This window comes from Physeter macrocephalus, chromosome 7 (assembly GCF_002837175.3).
Source record: "Physeter macrocephalus isolate SW-GA chromosome 7, ASM283717v5, whole genome shotgun sequence".
Taxonomy (NCBI): Eukaryota; Metazoa; Chordata; class Mammalia; order Artiodactyla; family Physeteridae; genus Physeter; species Physeter macrocephalus.
In genome coordinates, this window is record NC_041220.1 from 153,524,547 (window position 1) to 153,545,246 (window position 20,700).

A 20,700-nucleotide genomic window follows, 5' to 3' on the forward strand; every position below is an offset into this window, starting at 1 on the left:
CTTCACTATCATTATTCTGATTTCTTTTTCTGGAAGGTTGCCTGTCTCCACTTCATTTAGTTGTTTTTCTGGGGTTTTATTTTGTTCCTTCATCTGGTACATAGCCCTCTGCCTTTTCATCTTGTCTATCCTTCTGTGAATGTTTAGAACATTTTCATCGCCCCCAAAGAATCCTTGTACCCATCGGCAGTCACTCCTTATTTCCCCCCAAGTCCGCCAGCTCTAGGCAGCCACGAATCTACTTTCTTGTCTCTGCAGATTTCCCTGTTCTGGACATTTCATGTAAATGGAATCATACAATCCGTGGACTTTTGTGTCTGGCTTCATTCACTTAGCGTAATGTCTTCCAAGTTCGTTCGTGTCGTAGCATAGATTGGTACTTTACTCCTTTTCATGGCCAAATAACATTCCATTGTCTGGATAGAGCACATTTCATTTCTCCAATCATCAGCTGAGGAACACAGGTTGCTTCCACTTTTGTGCTATTATGAATGATTTTGCTTTGAACGTTTGTCTAACAGGTTTTTGTGTGGACATATGTTTTCATTTCTTTTGGGTAGATACCTAGGAGGGGAATTGCTGGGTCACATGGCAACTCTATATTTAAGCTTTTGAGGAGCTGCCAGACTCTCTTCCAGAGTGGCTGCACCACTTGAGATTCCAGCAGCAGTGTATGTGGGTTCCAGTTTCCCCACATCCTCACCGACCCCAGTTGTTATCTGGTTTGGATTATAGCCCTCCTAACAGGTGTGAGTGCTGTCTCATTGTGGATTAAGTTATCGTCTTCCAATGCATCTTAGGAACACGTTACAGAGGATGTTTGTGGGCCTTCTGTGATGGGAATATCCCAGGCCCAGGGGATGTAGCAGTGAAGCACAGACCAGGTGCTTGCCTTCATGGCACTCCAAGCTTCAGATCCACATACAAATCTTAGTTGGGGAGAAGGGTTAATTTCTAACTGAATTCAGTGGTTACCACAATGACTATGGGTCATCGACAGATCAGAAGCCCAGGTGAGGGGGAGTTAGGTTACCAGGATTCACATTAGGGGTAATGTGAGGACCATTCAAGCTAGAACTGTTCTTGGAAGATAGATGTAATCCCTTTCTTCCCCTCCTCTCCCGCTCTCTTGCCCGATTGACTTAATGCAGCTGAAGACGTTTGGAATGCACTTTGCCATTTGCTAAACCTCTTTCTCAGTGGAGTTGAAAATTAATTCCTTCAGATCTCAGACATAGACTGGGATCTTGAAATCTCACACGTTCTCAGTGCTCTTCATTACTGCCAAAAATAAATTCTCTACTTGAGTTGATGGAGGTGGGTGGGCAGAATTGGCTGGGCGCCATGTTTGATTTCTTCTCTCCTACTTTGGGGGGAAATATGGCCGTCTAGCTTTTCAACCATTTCTAAGATTTATACTTTGATTCAAAGAATTACTGTTAGCAACGGTGAGGTGTTATTTTTAGTCTCAAAAAAGTCCATTTTTCACCAGGTGAAATGTATTCCTCCGTCTGATTTCTCACCACATAGGGTGTGAATATCTGTGATTGTTAAGGCTAGAGCCGTCTCCTGGAGCGTGTTTTTGCATTTTACAGGCACATGTGTAGCTGTGCCCACAGCCTGGCTTGTAGGTGCCCTCACTTTCCCTCTCCATTACGTGAGGCATCCAGATGGTGGCAAGAAGCTGAGGCCTGGAGAATTGTGGTCTCTGCCCACGGACCAGGTCCTCAGCCTCAAAGACCCCAGACTGTGCGTTTGGTTCAGAAAGTGTTCCTCACACATCAGATAATTTGCAGTATTGGGGTGGGGCCTGAGACTCTGCATTTCCAGCCCACGCCCAGATGATGCTGATGCTGCCAGTCCAGGGACCACATCTGGGTAGCAGTTCCCACACTTCCTCATTGGCAGGGCAGCTGCGTGCTGCGGCGTGGATGTGGCCTTCATGAAAGCAGAGAGGCTGATCCACCATACACGAGACCAAACAAACCTTCCTGGGGCTCGAAGGCAGTATTTTCTGTTACACCTTTCATTAACTTGAGGGCCCGGAGCGATTAAAACCAAGCCTCATTGACAGTCTCTATGACTGCTGAGACCTCACCTGGTAGAAGGTGTGTGTACACAGCTCCTGGAGAAGCAGCCGGCACTGTGTGTGTGAACCGACTGTAGCAATAGCAGCAGCTGATGAAGCCAACCCTGCCTCTTCGCTGACACAGGACCCGGAGAGAAGCTGCCTGGCGGAGGGGCAGGCACGTCACTCGGTTCTGCGGTGGCTCACGTGTTCTTTCTTGTTCTGTGTCTTGTTTAGGGTGCCAGCGCTTACATTCTGAATTACCTAATGTACATCCTGTGGGCGTTGCTGTTTGCGTTTTTGGCCGTCTCCCTGGTACGAGTATTTGCGCCATACGCCTGTGGCTCTGGTATACCCGAGGTGAGTGGGGGCTGAATGAATTTCTTTTGTGCCAGTAATAAGAATAGCAAACACTTACGTGGCACTTCTGTGCCAAGCATGGTTCCAAGCATTGGATATCTGTTCACTCATTTAGTCCTCACAGGGAGCCTATGAGGTAGGTACTGTTATTCTCTTCATTTGACGGTTGGGGAAACTAAAGCACAGAGAGGTTAAGTAACTTGCCCAAGGTCACTAAGCCGGTGAGCTGGGAGTCGAATCCAGCTGTCTGGCTTTATGCTCTGTTGCTTCTCAGATGCTTAAATTCTTGTCTTTACAAACCAGGCATAACTCTTAAAGCCTGTGGAGTCAGAGTCCATTAACCACACACACAAACGTGGCACTCTAGTAACTCATAAGTGCGTCTATGATAGAACGTGAAAGAGGACAGCAGCGGAGGTTTACTGCTCAGAAAGCTTACTGATGAGTAAGCTCCCTTGCCACGTTTTGCTCTTCTGGTGACAGGGCAATAGCAATCTTTAAAGAACTGAATTCCATGTTCAGTACATGCGCCGTGAACGCACCCTTGTGAGTTTAGAGTTGTTATAAATATTTTTCAGCACTTTCTTGTAACCAGAGTATGAGGGAAGTGACCTCATCGATCAGGAGGAATGCCCAAGACCAAACTGCAAACCAAGGAGATCTGCTGGGTTAGAATAATGATACTTGAGCAAATTCCCAAAAAAGCCCAGACAGTAAAACTTTTAGCCAGAAATCATTTTAAAAGCTCTTAGATGATCATTCTAATCAGTGCTGTTCCGTTCTCCTTCAAGTTGGTGCTTCAGCAGCGCCTGTAGACGGCGGAGATGCTGAGTTTATAAAGATGTGAGCGGTCATGGCGGTGGACCCACACTCTTTGGCGGTGTCGCCAACACCGCCGCTGGTCTGGGCAGTTCATGCAAAGGGCTGGGGTAATTAAAGGATCATCGAAAGGAAAGCTCAACATTGTCTTGATCCAGGAAAAGATTAAAAAAAAAAAAAGACTATTTCATGCTGAACTTTGGATGATTCATATGAACATGTTGCTGCAGGAGCCTGAAAAATAAGCTGCGATACCGTCCTGTTTCCTCGGTACAGCCAGTGCTGCTCTAAGGCACCATATGCATTCCTAAACATCACAGAACTGCATCGTCAAAACCACAGAGCTTGTGGGGAAGATGGGGCTAGGGGCACAGCGCTCAGAAACTTCACTGGTGACACATAAAAAAGATGGGAACCTGTTAAAAGCAGTAGCAGAGTTAGACACACGTTAAATGGTTAAGAAATGTATGAATACTCCCCTAGTGCATGCGTGAGCTGGGAGTCGTCTGAGACGTGTGCCTGTGTGCATTTTGTGTATCCCTGCACGGCTCGATCGGCAGCTGCAGTTTTCCGCCTTGTGTTTCTCCCAGATGAAATTGTGCAGAAACAGATGCGAAATTGGCATTATGCTCAAGTTCTGCCCTGATGCATGAATCACACTGGAACAAATTTGGGTTTTCCAAACAAGTGTTCAGGCAGAACTGACTGCGTTTTATTGGATATCGAAGACCGAAGGCACCCGGGACACTAAAAAGAACAGATTACTGTTGGCATCTTGGTTTCTGATCGCAATGCCCAACGGCAGGCGCTTTTGGACTCAAGCCACCTATCAAAATAAGGAGAAGGCCAGTGGGGAACTGGTGGGAAATTTAAAGCAGCAATAAAAGATGTGGGGGGCAATCCCATCTTCCCCTTACAAGAACCAGAGATGCGTGGCTCAGCTCGTAGACAGACAGGGAACTCTATCTGGGAGGGGCTGGCTGGACCTGGTCTTTGTCCAAAGCGGACATCTTTATTTGTGACAGCTGAACTCAGAAGGAATAAACTACTGAATTGAGCATTGTTTCCCGTGTGGCAAAGCGCAAGGAACACACTGATGTGGATAAAACAAAAAAGCGGTACCAAGTGAAAAAAGTAAGTTGCAGAAGAATATGTAAATAAAATATGAATCTATTTCTGTAGCGTCCCTAAAATAGCCAAAATGCAACAAGCATACTGTTTAGTGATACACATATGTTCTAAAGCTATATAAAGAAAGGCAAGGGAATGATTTGGAGGGGGGAGGAGGAAGGTTCCACTGAGGAAGCAAACACAGGGCTTTCAAAGGTACCTGCTCTTCTGTCCTAAAGTTGGTAGTGGGTGCATGGTAGTGGGTACTTGAATATGCTTTCAGCCGTATATAATATGTAACAGGTTCATGTCTCTCTTTATAAAAGAGTTCACAATAATCTTTTCAAGTATCAGGAGCCCAATGGAGATTTTATAATTAAGCTTTGGTTATTATGACTCAGTAGTAGAACATTTTCCCTGTTATTGTAGTAGAGCTTGAAATTCCTAACCGAAGGGTGCAATACCCACCCCAGTTCTTGGAGGAGAGGGGCAGAGTGAAAAGTAAGTGCAAATAAGTAGTTCCTGGATATAAAGAATGTCCTTCCAGTTAAAACCCAACAGACCGTGCAAACAGCTCTACTCAGTTTTGAGATACAGGGCTGTTCTTCACTTCAGGAAAGATACTAAATGAGATCTTTAGAAATACACTTCCCGTCGTAGGATGTGATCTGTAAGCTGTTCCTGGTGTGCAGTGTCGAACAAACTTTGATCGCAGTGCACTTCTGCACAGTTTAAAGATCACTCATCCTTTGTAATGTTTGCTTCTGAAACATTTAGATTACTTTGGATGACAGTGTTACTGACCAGGGTTCTTGACCTCCTTAATCAATAGAAATTGATCAGAGGCCAGGCAAGAAATTCAGGCAAGGCTTTACTCGGGCTGGAGCTGCAGCAGGGGAGGAGGGAGAACAAGTAACAGGTGCCCTTGCTGGCCTACTTGCTGAGGGGCAGGGCGAGCTGGTTCCTGATTCCTGATACGCGGTGAGGGGAGGGGTGTGTCCAGGGGTCAGGCCAGAGGGGAGGCTTAGGGGGTCTGTCCACCCCTTTGGTGGTGTTGAGTGCAGGGGGCATGCGCATTGCCCTGCTTTTGCTCCGGGCTCTTCAGAAGTGGCAGTGGGGCTCTTTGGTCTCTTTGTATCTTGTCCAGAATTTGCCCCAACTGGGCATGCATGCAGTTACTTTTAGTCCCTTATAGTTTCTTTGTATTTTGTTGCTAGATATTTGTCCAGGTGCAAGCATTGCAGCACTGCAGCAAGGGTCCCAGGTCCCAGCCAGTGTCAAAAATTCCTTTGAAACATTAAAAAAAAAAAACAAATTTAGAGACCATTTTTTTTCTATGTAATAAATGCTCTTGTATTAGCTCTACAAAGCACATTTAAAAGTGCACACTAGTTCTTGGGCTTCAGAACTTAGAGCAAACTGGCCAAGGATGACTCTACTACTGTCTGCTTCATTCATAGAACCACTGTGGACTGTACAAGAAATCATGTCCTCCTAGGGACTTCCCTGGTGGCACAGTGGTTAAGAATCCACCTGCCAATGCAGGGGACACAGGTTTGAGCCCTGGTCCGGGAAGATCCCACATGCCGCAGAGCACTAAGCCCATGTGCCACAACTACTGAGCCTGTGTTCTAGAGCCCACAAGTCACAACTACTGAGCCAGCGTGCCACAACTACTGAGCCCGCACGCCACAACTACTGAGCCCGTGAGCCACAACTACTGAAGCCCATGCGCCTAGAGCCCACGCTCCGCAACAAGAGAAGCCACCGCAATGAGGAGCTCGCGCACCGCAACGAAGAGTAGCCCCCGCTTGCCGCAACTAGAGAAAGCCAGCGCGCAGCAACAAAGACCCAACGCAGCCAAATAAATAAATAAATAAAATTGAAGGAAAAAAAAGAAATCATGTCCTCCTAGAACTTACTTTGAGTTGATGTTTCAGTTCTATACAATGTGAACTTTCTCACAAATATTTATTTGCCAGAGAGGTTTTAAAGTTACCACCATCAAGTCACAAATGTGCTGCAATACATGGCCTTAAAGCCCTGCTTGATTCAGTCTCTGTTGATCCAAATTAAAGCAAGCGATTGGATTTTGGCATCTCCTGGGAATGAATTTGCCTTCTTTAGTCCCTTATTTGATCATGACAATTTTATAAAGTCATATTAGAGAATTACAAAATACCTCTTACATTGTTCAGTTCACCACATGTCATGGCTGGCAAAGGCTCAGGTAATTTAGATGCTTGTAATTTTCTAAATGGTATTATGCTCTTCAACTGTACCCTGGGGTCCAAATCCACATTAACTAACTGACAAAAAATTATAGATAATTTTATTCTAGGCAACACAAAAGGGCAGGATTGTGGCAGGCGTACTAAAACGTCCCTTAAATAAAGGGATCTGAGATCCCCAGAGCACAGGCTCAAATAGGCCCACTAGCACTAGTTAAAGACCAGTTTAACCACCACTAATTTGTCTGCCTTTAGTTAAAGGCTAGTTCAAGAAATACCATCTGATTGTAGAGCTGGAAGCCCTCGCTCGTGTTCTCTAGGAAGGATCTTAGTGAGTTCTTTCGAACGGATGCCCACACACTCGCTCACTGTTGGTCTTTCTCCTTGAATTAAGAAAGAGATCTCTATCAAGAATTCCTGAGATGGAAATGGTCCAGTCACACCCCTGTAAAATTGCTAGGATTAGTTCACTTCACGACCCTCTCCAAATCATCACAGGTGACATGATGCCAAAGAGTGTTTCAGGACCACCCTTAAATATTGAGTAATTAGGAATACCTGTACTGCTCTTCTCAGGACGAGAGCAGTGCTTATCTACCTGGACTGCGTTCTAGAATCATCTGGGGAGGCTGTAAACCTCCTGTGCCCAGGATACACCTCAGACCAGTTACATCAGATCTCGGGGGCGGGGGGGGGGGGGGGGGGCGGATAACTCGTCCTCCCTGGTGCCTAATTCTCCAGGGGATGCCACGGAGCACCGGTGGAGAAGGACTAATAGCTATTTGAGAAACTGATTTCTTGGCGCCCACTAGGAGGCTCTTTGATGTTATGTAAACATCCTGACGGTGACAGGAGCTGAGACTGTCCCATTATGTATTCTACAATGGGAAAACGGATACTGACCATGAATTTCATCAGCTGACTCACTCAGTGTCTAATAAATCTCTGATTACAGGCTTGTAAATTGCTAGCTGGGCAGTCAACATTCACTCCGTTGCAGCCAGTCGCGGGAGAGGTTGAAGGTAAAATGTTACTTAGCCAGTGGTGATGCTTCCGTATCCAGAAGAACCCTGTTTTGGGGGAAGAGGACTCCAGTAGATGAAGTTAATCACTGAGATTGGCCCCCCGTTGAATTCTAAAAGCGTTATGCAAATTCACATGCACCTTTAGGGAGAAGGCCATTATTTGGCAGTACAAGAGGGCAAGATTCAAGGGAAGGGAAGGGGTTGCCATGGATTCAGATACCCTTACATCCCCCAGAGGTGCGTTATTAGAATGTTGAGCATCTTCTCTTTCCAATATCGTATTAAGAATATTTTCAAACATACAGGAAAGCCGAGAGAATTGGACAGTAAACACCCACATACCCCTGGCCTGCATCAGGGGTTGGCAGACTTTTCCGATAAAGGGCAGAGTGTCAATATTTTGGACTTTGTGAGTCAAGAGGCAAAATCGAGGAACTATTCTCACTAAAAGGCTAGTAGTCTTCTTTACATATTACATTTAAAAACATTAAAAGCACTCTTAGCTCATGTGTCATACACAGCAGGCCGTGGGCTGGATTTGGCCCATGGGCCATAGTTTGCCGACCCTGATCTAAAGTTCAATTGATATTTTGTTGTATTTGCTTTGTCACATAGCCAGCCAGATGTCCCTTTATCTTGGCCATCTTTCAGTAGTGAAAAATTACCAGTTAAAATCAATAGATACATGTATCTTTTCAACACAACAGAGGGTAAAATGCACAGGATAAATGCCATAAATAAAATGAGACTCTGATAATTATTTATTCAGTCCTCGTTATGATCTCTCATTACTCTCAGAATTATTAAGATGTACTATGCATTGAAATTGTTTCAGGGTTCCATTAATATATAAAATTAGGCGTTAATATAAATTCTCAATATAAAATTATGGCTAAATTAACAGCTAAAGCAGCCTCTCTTCCATCTGATTTAGTGAATCTCAGTTTGCAAGATGCTTTTCAGAGGAGGGAGAGGTTACTTTCCTAGCCGTGGCGCTGAAGCGGCTCACTCGCCATCGTTCTCCATCCTGTGTTTCAGATAAAGACCATCTTGAGCGGCTTCATCATCAGGGGCTACTTGGGCAAGTGGACCCTGCTGATCAAGACTGTCACCCTGGTGCTGGTGGTGTCCTCGGGCCTGAGCCTCGGCAAGGAAGGGCCGCTGGTGCACGTGGCATGCTGCTGTGGCAACTTCTTCAGCAGCCTTTTCTCCAAGTACAGCAAGAACGAGGGCAAGAGGCGCGAGGTGAGCTGGTGCAGGACGAAGCGCCCTCCCACCCTCTGCAGGCTCACCAGCACCCGCTGATTTGCCGGAAAGGCCTCGGGCTGACGGGGAGCTCTTTGCTTCGCAGGTGCTGTCAGCTGCGGCCGCTGCTGGGGTCTCTGTCGCCTTTGGTGCTCCGATCGGGGGTGTGCTTTTCAGTCTGGAAGAGGTGAGCGTGGGCACTGGAGGGCCCCGTGGTTCTGAGCGCCGAGGAGCGCATGGGGGGTCGGGGCGGCAGGAGGCTTCCCTCTCTAGCCCTCTGAGGACTAGATGCGAAGGAGGGTTGAGAGATTCCTGCAGCTCATGAAGGAGCCGCAGTGTTCGCCATGAAATACGTGTTTTCAAGTCCTGCTGAAAAATTGCCAGTGTGATTTCTGGAGGGAGATTTGCAGTCTCCTCTCTCTTTTTCATAAACGACATAATGAAGCATTTTTATGTTTTGCAACCCAAATGGATCTAGTCCAGCAGTTGGCCCACGTTGTCTGTAAAGGGCCAGGTAGCAAATACTTGAGGCTTTGCGGGTCTCAGGGCTCGGTCGCAACCACTGGGCTCTGCCCTTGTAGCGTGGAGGGCGCCGCAGACAACACGCACGTGTGCGGCGTGGCTGCCTTCCAACAAGACCTTCCCTATGGATGCTGAAGTTTGAATTTTATATAATTACCACTTGTCACTAAGTCTTGTTCTTTTGAATATTTCACATGTCACAAAATAATTCTCTCTTCCCCCAACCATTTTAAAAATGTACAAACCATTCTTAACTCATGTGCCCTCCAGATATATTTGCTGGGCCAGGGGTTTCAACCCATGATCTGTAGTCTGGAGAATCAAATCATAGGTTTCTTTTCTTTTAGGAGGGTCTCTGTGCTATAAACAGAATTATGATGAAGTGTTCTCATTTCTCTTAAAAAATAGCTCAAACACACCTTGACTAGTATCCATTCCAATTTTAGACATAGAGTCCTTTAAATATCTTTGTTAGTGCATTTGGGCCGTACTCACACCTAGGCTGAGGAAGTGAGTACCGCCCATCTTTGGTCTTGAGTGTGACTTCGTGGCCTATGCCAGCGGGTGGCTGCTGATCAGGGGCAGGGGCTCTGGGTGGCTCTTTCTTTCGCCAGTCTCTGATTTTCCACCTGTTCGTTGGTCGCAGGTCAGCTACTACTTTCCCTTAAAGACCCTGTGGCGGTCCTTCTTTGCGGCCCTGGTGGCAGCCTTCACGCTGCGATCCATCAATCCCTTTGGGAACAGCCGCCTCGTCCTCTTCTACGTGGAGTACCACACGCCCTGGTACATGGCCGAGCTCTTCCCCTTCATCCTGCTTGGGGTCTTTGGGGGCCTGTGGGGAACCCTCTTCATCCGCTGCAACATCGCCTGGTGCAGGAGGCGCAAAACCACCAAGCTGGGGAAGTACCCGGTGCTGGAGGTCATCGCGGTGACCGCCATCACTGCCATCGTCGCCTACCCCAACCCCTACACGCGCCGCAGCACGAGCGAGCTCATATCCGAGCTCTTCAATGACTGCGGGGCCCTCGAGTCTTCCCAACTCTGTGACTACATCAATGACCCCAACATGACACGGCCCGTGGACGACATCCCCGACCGCCCGGCCGGGGTCGGGGTTTACACGGCCATGTGGCAGCTGGCCCTGGCGCTGATCTTCAAGATCGTCATTACCATATTTACCTTTGGCATGAAGGTAAGTGAAGGGGAGGGAAGGTGTCAGGGGAGGGAGGCAACCTCTGTCCTTCTGGGGATAGCACCCTAGTCCCCAGAATAAGATTGTGACGAGGGGGAAAGGGGAGGTGACGTTTACTGAATGTTCTCATGTGCCGGGCGCTTGACATTCTTTTAATCAACAAGAAACAACGCTTTCGATAAACAGCAAGCCTATGGAATAGAGATTTATAACCCCATTTTACAAGTGAAGAAGCTAAGGCTTGGAGTATATCATTCATATGGAGACGTGTACAGCTTGGTGAATTCTCACAAAACATATACACTTGTGTGACCAGCACCCAGGACCAGGAGCAGAACACTGGGAACCCTCTAGAACCCCCTTGTATTCCATGACTGTTGCTTTTTGTGGTATTTTTACGAATTAAAAAAAAAAAAAGTCTAGGGAGTTCCCTGGTGGTCCATTGGTTGAGAATCCGCCTTCAATGCAGGCGACGCGGGTTCAATCCCCAGTGGTAACTAAGATCCCACATGCCGAGGGGCAACTAAGCCCGCCTGCCACAGACTACAGAGCCCACGCGATCTGGAGCCCCCATGCCACAACTAGAGAGAAGCCTGCGCGCAGCAACGGAAGATCCCGTGTACCGCAACTAAGACCCGACACAGCCAAAATAAATAAATAAATAAATAAATAAAAATAAAGATTTTTTAAAAGTCTAAGAAGCTGTGTATTTGGGTGCAGTGGTCAAACACAAACCTGAATTTTTGCCTTAAGAACAAGGAAGGATGAACGTTATTCAATAGGTAAATGTCTCTGATGCAAAGGGATTTATTTTCTTCTGGTGCCTGCTGGGAGAAGTCTGCTTTGAAGTTACAGGGGATTAAATGATGGGGGGATAAGGGGTGCTCGGAAAGGAACAATTTCCTCAGGAATGTCTCACACTCTGGAAATCACACCCGAGGATCCAAACTTGACTTGAATTTGGGTAAAGATCCACTTGCACCCTCAGACTGATGACAGCTGGGGGGTGGGGGTAGGGTAGGGGTGACATAAATGCAGGTCAGGATCAGCGGTCACATGCAGTCTCCACGAACAGAGTCAAGTCTGTTCTGTAGCACATGTCTGATCACTAGAGAAATGAACATGTTTTTCACACAGCAAAATATAAAACACGCTATTACCAAGGCCTTTCAGTTTCCATGGTCTATTTCTTTGCTGCATCTAGCCTGGCTTGAAAGTATTCAGAATACTTTTCGGAAAATGGACTTTGTTAGGAAGATGGACCTGCCCCCGCCATCTCTTTGACAGGTGTTTGGCCACTGTACATACAAGAGGGCAGTAAGCCCGTGCCAAGGTTTTTGGAAGATGCAGGGCAGCTACGCTGATGCTTTTAGCTTCTTTCTTTGACCTGTGAACAGTTGAAGGCCTTGCTTTTCCATTTTCATGCTGTGGCTTGACATTTAATTTTAAAAGCTAATCTGAATGACACGTGAGGGGAGAGAGAAAGTGGTGAGTATCTCAAGTGACAGATGTGCACTTTGAATGTTATTTGCGGTGGGGCTTATCATTCTTTAATCCACAGGAGGCAAACTAGGCCAGCTTTTGAAGGCGAGGAAATGAAAGTGTAAAATTGCATTTTCTCCAAGTCACAGTAGATACGACCAAGCAGGTGAAATCACTGGTCCCATGGTTTCCCAGCTGACCCATGTTTTGAAGCGTTGCCCCTCCTTTGAAGACCGAAGCAAAATGCAAGCTTGTCGAGGGGGCCCTGAGTTTCCCGGCGGCGGGACGGCGGGAACGGGGCCCCCTCCCCTCATGCTTCTTTCCCCTGCGCCCCCCGCAGATCCCGTCTGGTCTCTTCATCCCCAGCATGGCTGTGGGGGCCATGGCAGGCAGGATGGTGGGAATTGGCGTGGAGCAACTGGCTTACCATCACCACGACTGGATCATCTTCAGGAATTGGTGCAGGCCCGGAGCAGACTGCGTCACCCCAGGGCTCTATGCCATGGTGGGAGCTGCCGCCTGCCTAGGTACCGTGTGTGTGTGTGTGTGTGTGTGTATCTTGCAGCTGTACCATCTACAGTAGTGGATAGTCTACAATTTTCCAGCTCGAGGGGTTCTGGTAGAGAGTGATGCTTGCTGAGTCAGAAACCTGCAGAGCCCACATAGGCTCCACTCACCAAAAAAGCAAGGCGTGTGGTCCTGGGTGAATAGACAACTTGCTGTCCCTCACGGTAGAAGAGCCCCGCAGGCAGATGTGACTTATGGCTCCTTATGCAAGGCTGTGTTTACCAAGCTTGGCCTCTGTCCCAGAGGTCCGAGCCTGGGCGCCGTGTAGGACTGTCTCCGTAGAACAGGTGCCGGGAGGGTAGAGCCGGCTTGTCGGTTTGCACAGTTCATGTTCTCTTGAGGGTGTGGAGTGGAGTCCTGCAATTTCATTCGTCCCTTTGGTTGCAGGTGGCGTTACCAGGATGACGGTGTCGTTGGTGGTCATCATGTTTGAATTGACGGGTGGTCTCGAGTACATCGTGCCCCTGATGGCGGCAGCCGTGACCAGCAAGTGGGTGGCGGATGCCTTTGGGAAGGAAGGCATCTACGAGGCCCACATCCACTTAAATGGGTACCCGTTCCTGGACGTGAAGGACGAGTTCACCCACCGCACGCTGGCCACCGACGTCATGCGGCCACGGCGGGGGGAGCCGTCGCTGTCCGTGCTCACCCAGGACAGCATGACCGTTGAGGACGTGGAGACGCTCATCAAGGAGACCGACTACAACGGCTTCCCCGTGGTCGTCTCCAGGGACTCGGAGCGCCTCATCGGGTTCGCCCAGAGGCGGGAGCTGATTCTTGCCATAAGTGAGTAAAGCAGGGAGGCTCACGTTTCACGGAGACGAATGGCGCCTCTGTGCCCCGACGTTCTCAAAGGGGTTTGAGAGAGCGGACGAGGGTCGGAGGGCTTCCGGCCAGGTTCTGTCACGCTTTAATGCTTATTCGTTTCACCTGGGCGTCTGGCCAGAATGCAGTAGGTCTGGGGTGGGGCCCGAGACTCTGCATTTCTCCCGAGCTCCCTCTTAATGCCGCTGCTGCCCCCAAGTCACACCGCGAGGGACAGTGTCTTGTCGGAGGCATTCTTGGCTGGACACCGACCACCACGCTTGCAAGCAGCCCCCTGGGCCCCTCCCGCTAGGAGACATGCGCTCCGCCTTTTAGGGACTTACTGGGTGCAGCTGAGCGGTAAGAGGTGGGAGAGCTTGGGCTGGCCGGGCCGGCCGGTCGCAGAGACAGACTTCCAGGCAGGCCGACCGGCTCAGATGCTGAGCTCTTTCTTTGCCTCAGACGCCTCCCCCGGCGCCGCTCAAGCCCTTCGCTTCGCGACGATGTCCGGCGCCATCAGTTAGAGGCCCACGCGGGTCCAGTCAGTTCCGTGGGATGCTTTTCCTCCTCGTGCGCCAACTGGATCAGCTGGGCTGAGGGGCAGGCTGCTGAGCTGGGAGAGCAGGGAGGGGACGGTGCCCAGCTGGGATGTTCCCGACCCGGGCGGCTCAGAGAAGCCCGGGGCTCCCGTTGGCCCAGGGGTAAGCGCCTTGGAAGGGGAGCGGGAGGTAGGAGGATTCCACAGACAGAGGCCCGCGTGTGAGTCTTTGGAGGCCCAGGAGGGAGGAACAGCAGGCTTTAGCGGGCTCCCCCGGATTGGTCCTTCCGGACTTCCTGATGCAGCGGGGCGGGGAGCCGCAGAGCACATCCGTGGCGCATGGTAAACACTAATGCCCTCCTGCTCAGCACCCCTGCGTCTCACGGTACGCCGGGGCCCATCACATGGTTCACGGGTGCCCTGGATGATTGTACTTCCAGAACATTTGTGAAGTTCGCCAGGGGGACTTTTTCAGGTATGATGGTAGAACGCCCCACCGGGAACACACCTTTGCTTATCCCTGGCCTTTGTTAACTATTTCTTAGGCTCTTGCTTTGAATTTCTAAAACCTCTTCGCTATGTTAAATAGCTTGTAAAATGTTTTTAAAGTATCTTCATCAAAGGCTTTATAAAAATAAGCTTAAATAAGCTATATAGCCTCTAATTTTAGCTTGCTGCTCAAACATATTTACCTCCCCCAAAGCAACAGTTGATTTCATATTTTAGACACGAAAGTACATTTGTGCTTTAAGTGCTCCATGATGCTTCTCTTTATTATACGTCCTGTCGCTTAACAGGTAGGTGCCTTTAGGCATGACCATTGCCTTATAAATAATGAGATTTTTTTTTTTTTAAAAAGCTGTATAGTAGGGTTGGGTTTGTTTTAAATTAATGTAATCAGCAGGCTTTAAAAATTTATTCAATCCTTAAAATCTTTTAAGCAAAGGTTGAAATTTAAACACTCTAGTAATAAATGTCACGGAATCCATTACCTATTGTGTAGCTCCAGGCACACCTGCTAAGAGAGAGCTTACTAATTTTGCTGAAACCCATTACTGTAATCAAGTGGGAAGCAGTAATTGTCATCAGCCGGTTAGAGAAGAAATTTAAGCTTGCCAACCCAGTGCCCTCCTAGAAGCTATGTTTGGAATGTCTGAAGAGGCAACACGCCGTGTAAATAATACCTTTATGCTTTCCGTCAGCCCGATAAGAGTATGGAAGCTGCCATTTACATGGTTTGCGGGAAAGCAAGGAGTGTTTGGCTGTGAGCAGTGAGAAAAGCTGTTTTCTTGCTCCGTGGATACAGAAAAGTCCTGTACTCCGGTGGAGAAATTCATTACCTGTATTTGCAGACTTAGACGCCCTTTTGCGAATATAGAAATAGGACATAAGCATTTAGCTAGTAACGATCCCATGCCAATTTCCCTTTCAGGGGACTCAGGAGCAGAGATTTTACATAGATCCGAGATAAGAAAAGAGTAGTAAATGAGGCAAAGATTTTTTTCTCACGTGTCATGTTTAAAAAGGTATCAGTTGCTCCCGTGAAGCTGAAAATGTCTTATTTTCGGTCTGTCTCTGGAATGCCAAACCATAGCTGTTGTGTTTGCTGGAGAGCCATTAGTCGCAGCACCTCGGAAACGTGGCCCTTTCACCATCACGTACTCACACGTAGAGCCATATGTGGCCCTTGTTCAAGTGTCTGGTAGATGGGACTTTACCTCTTGGTGCTCTCTGCAAACACGAGGCTCCTTCTGTGCTCAGCAGGCTCAGGCTCTTCTAGTCTTGAGTTCCACAGTTAAGTGAGGCTGGATCCAGAGAGGACTCAGTGGGAAGCCGCAAAGATGATTAAAGGGATGGAAAGTTAGAGTCATGGGCCAGAGTTAAGGGAACTCTCATTTTTTTCGCCTGGTGGATGATTTGATGATGATTCTCCAGCATGTGGAAGAGGCCCACTTGCAGAAAGGGATCTATGTCCAGAACTGAACAGCAAGATACGTATCAGATCTGTTGGACGGGTTCTTTAGGGATAAAGAGGTTTCTTCCTGGGAGAGCTGTTTGTTAATGATTGGGATAGGCCGTGGAGAACAGTGGTGTCATCTGCTTCTTTCTGCTGGGGATGAAAAAATACATGCAGAGGGACTGCTCCATGCCTTATAAACTATAACTCGTCAGAAGATCATCTGCTTTTTCTTCTAAATAGTTTTTACTTTTTTACCACATCACCTTTGTACTGACCACCACTATAGTTGCTTCTAATTTTCCATTTTAACCTTTCTTGTCAATTACTTCTGTTTTGTGGAAGCGTTTTTTAACCTTTGATGTCTGGCATCTGCCTAAGCTTTTTTAAAATTAAAAAAGATTTTTTTATTTTGATTTTTTTACTGAAGTAGAGTGGATTTACAATGTTGTGTTAATTTCTGCTGTACAGCAAAGTGATTCAGTTATGCATATAGATACATTCTTTTTTATATTCTTTTGCATTATGGTTTATCACAGGATATTGAATATAGTTCCCTGTGCTATACAGTAGGACCATGTTGTTTATCTATGGAAGCATTTCTTTTCTTTTCTCTTTTAAAATTAATCAATTTATTTTTGGCTGTGTTGGGTCTTCGTTGCTGCGCGCAGGCTTTCTCTGGTTGCGATGAGCGGGGGCTACTCTTCGTTGCGGTGCGCGGGCTTCTCGTTGTGGTGGCTTCTCTCGTTGTGGAGCATGGGCTCGAGGCATGCAGGCTCAGCAGTTGTGGCACGTGGGCTCAGTAGTTGTGGCTCGCGGGCTCTAGAGCTCAGGCTCGGTTGTTGTGGCGCACGGGCTCAGTTGCTCCGCGGCATGTGGGATCTTCCCGGACCAGGGCTCGAACCCTTGTCCCTTGCATTGGCGGGTAGATTCTTAACCACTGCGCCACCAGGGAAGTCCCTATGGAAGCATTTTTAACGAACAGGATGATAGCGTATTACCTCCCTAAAAACATGATTAGAGTTTCTCAACCTTAACGCCGTTAACATTGGGGCTGGATCATTCTTTGTTGAGAGGGGCTGTCCTGTGCACTGTAGGATCATCCCTGGTCTCTACCCACTAGAGGTCAGTAGCAACCCCATCCCCCCAGTTATGAGACCCCAAAATGTCTCCGGATATCGCCAGTTGTCCCGAGGGTGGAGGCAGAATTACTCCCAGTTGAGAACCATTGCTCTAAAGCCATTGTAATCACTTACTGGATATGTGATTATTTCCAGTCTTTTAAAATTTCTTGGCCTATCATAGTTTGTGGAATTCACTTCATCAACACTTTCCTCATTACCCTCCCTGCACCTGGCATTATGATCGTACTGCTGCTCGCAAGTGGAATGTCAGGTTGAGTGACCTTAACAGGCACTCGTAAAAGGTACATCATTGGGGCTTCCCTGGTGGCGCAGTGGTTGCGCGTCCGCCTGCCGATGCAGGGGAACCGGGTTCGCGCCCCGGTCCGGGAGGATCCCACGTGCCGCGGAGCGGCTGGGCCCGTGGGCCATGGCCGCTGGGCCCGCGCGTCCGGAGCCTGTGCTCCGCAACGGGAGAGGCCGCAGCGGTGAGAGGCCCGCGTACCGCCAAAAAAAAAAAAAAAAAAAAAAAAGGTACATCATTTTTCAGGAGCTGCAGCCACTGATAGTAGTTGTGGTAGAATAGAACAGCAGACCCCCAATACTAACAACAATTTTAAAAAGTTTAGGGGCTAACAAAAGTTTAGACGTAACAAAAATGATCTTTACAACAAAAATGAAGTTTATTACATTTTTTAAAGTAAAAGTAATACTCAATGTTGGGGAAATCAGGAGCAAAAGAGAAAATTTAAAAGGTGCCCACATTTTCAACACCGTAGAAGGCTCTGGTTAATATTTAGTGCTTTTTTTTATCTTTTAGGCCTTTTACACATGTGATGTTGGGCTATCTTTTTTTTTTTTTTTTTTTTGACTTCTTTTCTGACACAGCTTCCCATGAGTCCCTGGGGTCTGGGAGCCTATACTCTCATAGCACTGGATCATGCCCTGGGTGAGGGCTTGGTTTACCCTTTCGTACAGGAAATACTTCGTGTAGCATCCACCATGTGCTGGTGCTGTCTCAGGAGCTGCCCTCTGTGAACTTACATGCTGGAGTTTGTTGCAGGCATTTTGGTGACAGATGATTTGTTGTCCAAAGTGGAAGTAGATGGTTCCCCCAGTAGAGAGATGAGGAGAGCTTTCTTGCTGATTCTTCCATTCACCAGCTTTTGGCTGTGTGTCGTACCTCCACCCCCAAAGTTCAATCAAGGCTCACGGGCCCAGCCGCTCCGCGGCACGTGGTATCTTCCCGGACCGGGGCACGAACCCGCGTCCCCTGCATCGGCAGGCGGACTCTCAACCACTGCGCCACCAGGGAAGCCCCAATCAGGGCTTTAAGATAGGTCTTTATAATAGAGCTCCAAAGTGGCCTCACGGAGAGCCCTTCTGGAGAGAGCCACAGCTGCTACTCTCAGAGTACCAAGGAGCACTGCCCAGGTCTCCGGCTCTGACCCCAGCTGTTGCCTTTGATTCTTGTTTGGCAGTGGATGGCTCAGGGCTTTCCTTCGTAATGCCTCCTTTGTGAGATAGGCTCTGTTCTACGTGACAGGCAGAGCCAAGGACACCGACGTTCAGTAGACCTTCCCACTCGTTCATCCACTTGTTGGTTGATTGACGCATGTGTGCACTTGGCAAGTACCTGTTTTGTGCCTGCTGTATTCTCGGCATTGTCCAGGCACTGGGAATGCAGTGCTGAGCAAGAATTCACGGAGCTAGGTGCTGTTAGAATCAGGGCTTCTAACCCAATCAGTAGATTCAGAGGCAATGGAAGCTCGTTATTCATTTCAACAAGTGAATTGACAGTTGGCTAGGTTGTATTTGGTTTTATGAGGGGGCTCAGCAAATCCATGTGATCAGTTCTTGATTGGGTTTTGTGGCTTGATCCAATCCTGATGTTCAACTGGGTTGTTGAAATAGATGGCATTCCTGTTACGTGGGACTTTTAGAGAATCAGTCGGTCTGTGAAAATGAGCGATAAGTGTGTGTTGACGGTTGCCGCCCACCTTAGCATTTCAGGGCAGAACCATCTCGATTTAGGAGAGAAATGCACAGTGTGTATTGTGTGGCATCTACGTCTGAAAACGTGTGCATCAGTGTCATCTGGTATTTGTGGTTGAATTGTACTCCATTTGATGTAACTCGATTGAACCTGACCTACATACTGTGCAGGCATTTGCCCAGCGGGCCCTCTGTTCCCCTTTTAAACAGAGACCCTTTTTCAAACTCAGTCTGACCCCGAATGCTGCCAGTTTTCCATCAGAGTACTCTGTTGCAATAAATAGCTTTAGAGCCAGCAGTTAGAATTTTATTTTTCAAAGAACAATATAGGTGAATAGTAGTCTTTGAGAAGGCAAAACAAAAATGTATTATAGAAACCAGGATCCATTTTAAGGCAAGCCTTGCTGTACATTTTCCCTAACCTTTTCCCATGAACCAAAAGAAAGATTAAAATTCCAACAGAAGGAAAATCGCCTTGGAGAAATATCTTGAGACCGATGGATTTATTTCATGTGTGACTTAAAATAGCCTAGATTTCTAGTACTGCGTAAAGCTGTATTTCTAATGAGTTCCCGTTACCCTACTTTTCTTCAGCTTTCTTTCACGTGGGCCTGCCTACAGATAGAAATAGGCTAATTGTTACCATAACAATTTTACTATCTTTCTTTGAGAAATCCACAAAATGGCCCGTATTTAAGAGAGGCGATCCAAGGGGTGGGGGGGGAATGCAGCTTTTCTAGGGTTATTTCTTTGGTCCCAAAGGTCATAGTTAGACTGAGCTGCGTTTCTGGGCTGTGAGCCTAGGATGGTCCTCTTGGCTTCTTGTTCCTTTCAGGATTTATAACGCCAGCTGGGCCAGTTATACGTTAGTTTGTAAAAAAAAAAAAAAAAAAAAAAAACCAAAACCAAAAACCATGTATTAAGGTCATTGGACGGCTAAGTGAGGTTCCTTTTCACGTCAGACGTCAGCCCCTGATGAGGTGAAGGTGTGTCAGGAAAGCAAGGGTGGCGGGCCCTGGGCCAGCTGGGTGCCCTGGCGTCCAGGCAGAGGCAGTGCATCTCCCTAAAGGAAGTAGCCTGGTCAGGCCCGCGTTGCAAGACTTTGGCAGTGAACGATCAGGTCACGGCAGGGGGGTCTCGCGCAGCATTCGCTTGAGAGAGAGAGATGCCAATTTCACAGATGTTTGGCTGAAGCTCCTCGTTAAGAATGTAGAGTCTGCCTTCTGCGCCCCTCCTCTGTGGGATTCTAGGCTGCTGGGGGAGGGAAGTCGTGTGTTGCCCTGGGGTGGGGTGGGGTGGGGTGGGGTGGGGTGGGGGAAGGGACTCCGCAAGGGACTCCCGTGGGGCGGGCTCACCGTCCTGCTTGCCCGTTCCAGAGAACGCCAGACAGAGGCAGGAGGGCATCGTGAGCGACTCGGTCATGTACTTCACCGAGGAGCCCCCTGAGCTGCCAGCCAACAGCCCGCAGCCCCTGAAGCTGCGGCGCGTCCTGAACCTCAGCCCTTTCACCGTCACGGATCACACCCCCATGGAGACGGTGGTGGACATCTTCCGGAAGCTGGGGCTCCGCCAGTGCCTGGTGACGCGCAGCGGGTGAGTGGCGGGACCCTGGGGGGAACAAGATGAGGGGGACGCGGGCTCAGCCCTTGGGGGACTGGCGGGGA

At 48.2% G+C, this 20,700-nt stretch overlaps 1 protein-coding gene across 2 annotated transcripts in view; it reads left to right on the forward strand.

Annotated features, from left to right (window-relative positions):
• CLCN4 (chloride voltage-gated channel 4) overlaps positions 1-20,700 on the forward strand; it is an 80,898-nt gene that overhangs the window by 52,846 nt on the left and 7,352 nt on the right. For both annotated transcript variants that reach the window (XM_028492515.1, XM_028492514.1), the window contains exons 5-11: positions 2,306-2,428; positions 8,652-8,858; positions 8,965-9,045; positions 10,027-10,572; positions 12,395-12,581; positions 13,009-13,407; positions 20,413-20,629. In XM_028492515.1, coding sequence (XP_028348316.1) covers positions 2,306-2,428; positions 8,652-8,858; positions 8,965-9,045; positions 10,027-10,572; positions 12,395-12,581; positions 13,009-13,407; positions 20,413-20,629 — 1,760 coding nt within the window. The remainder of the gene's footprint in view (positions 1-2,305; positions 2,429-8,651; positions 8,859-8,964; positions 9,046-10,026; positions 10,573-12,394; positions 12,582-13,008; positions 13,408-20,412; positions 20,630-20,700) is intronic.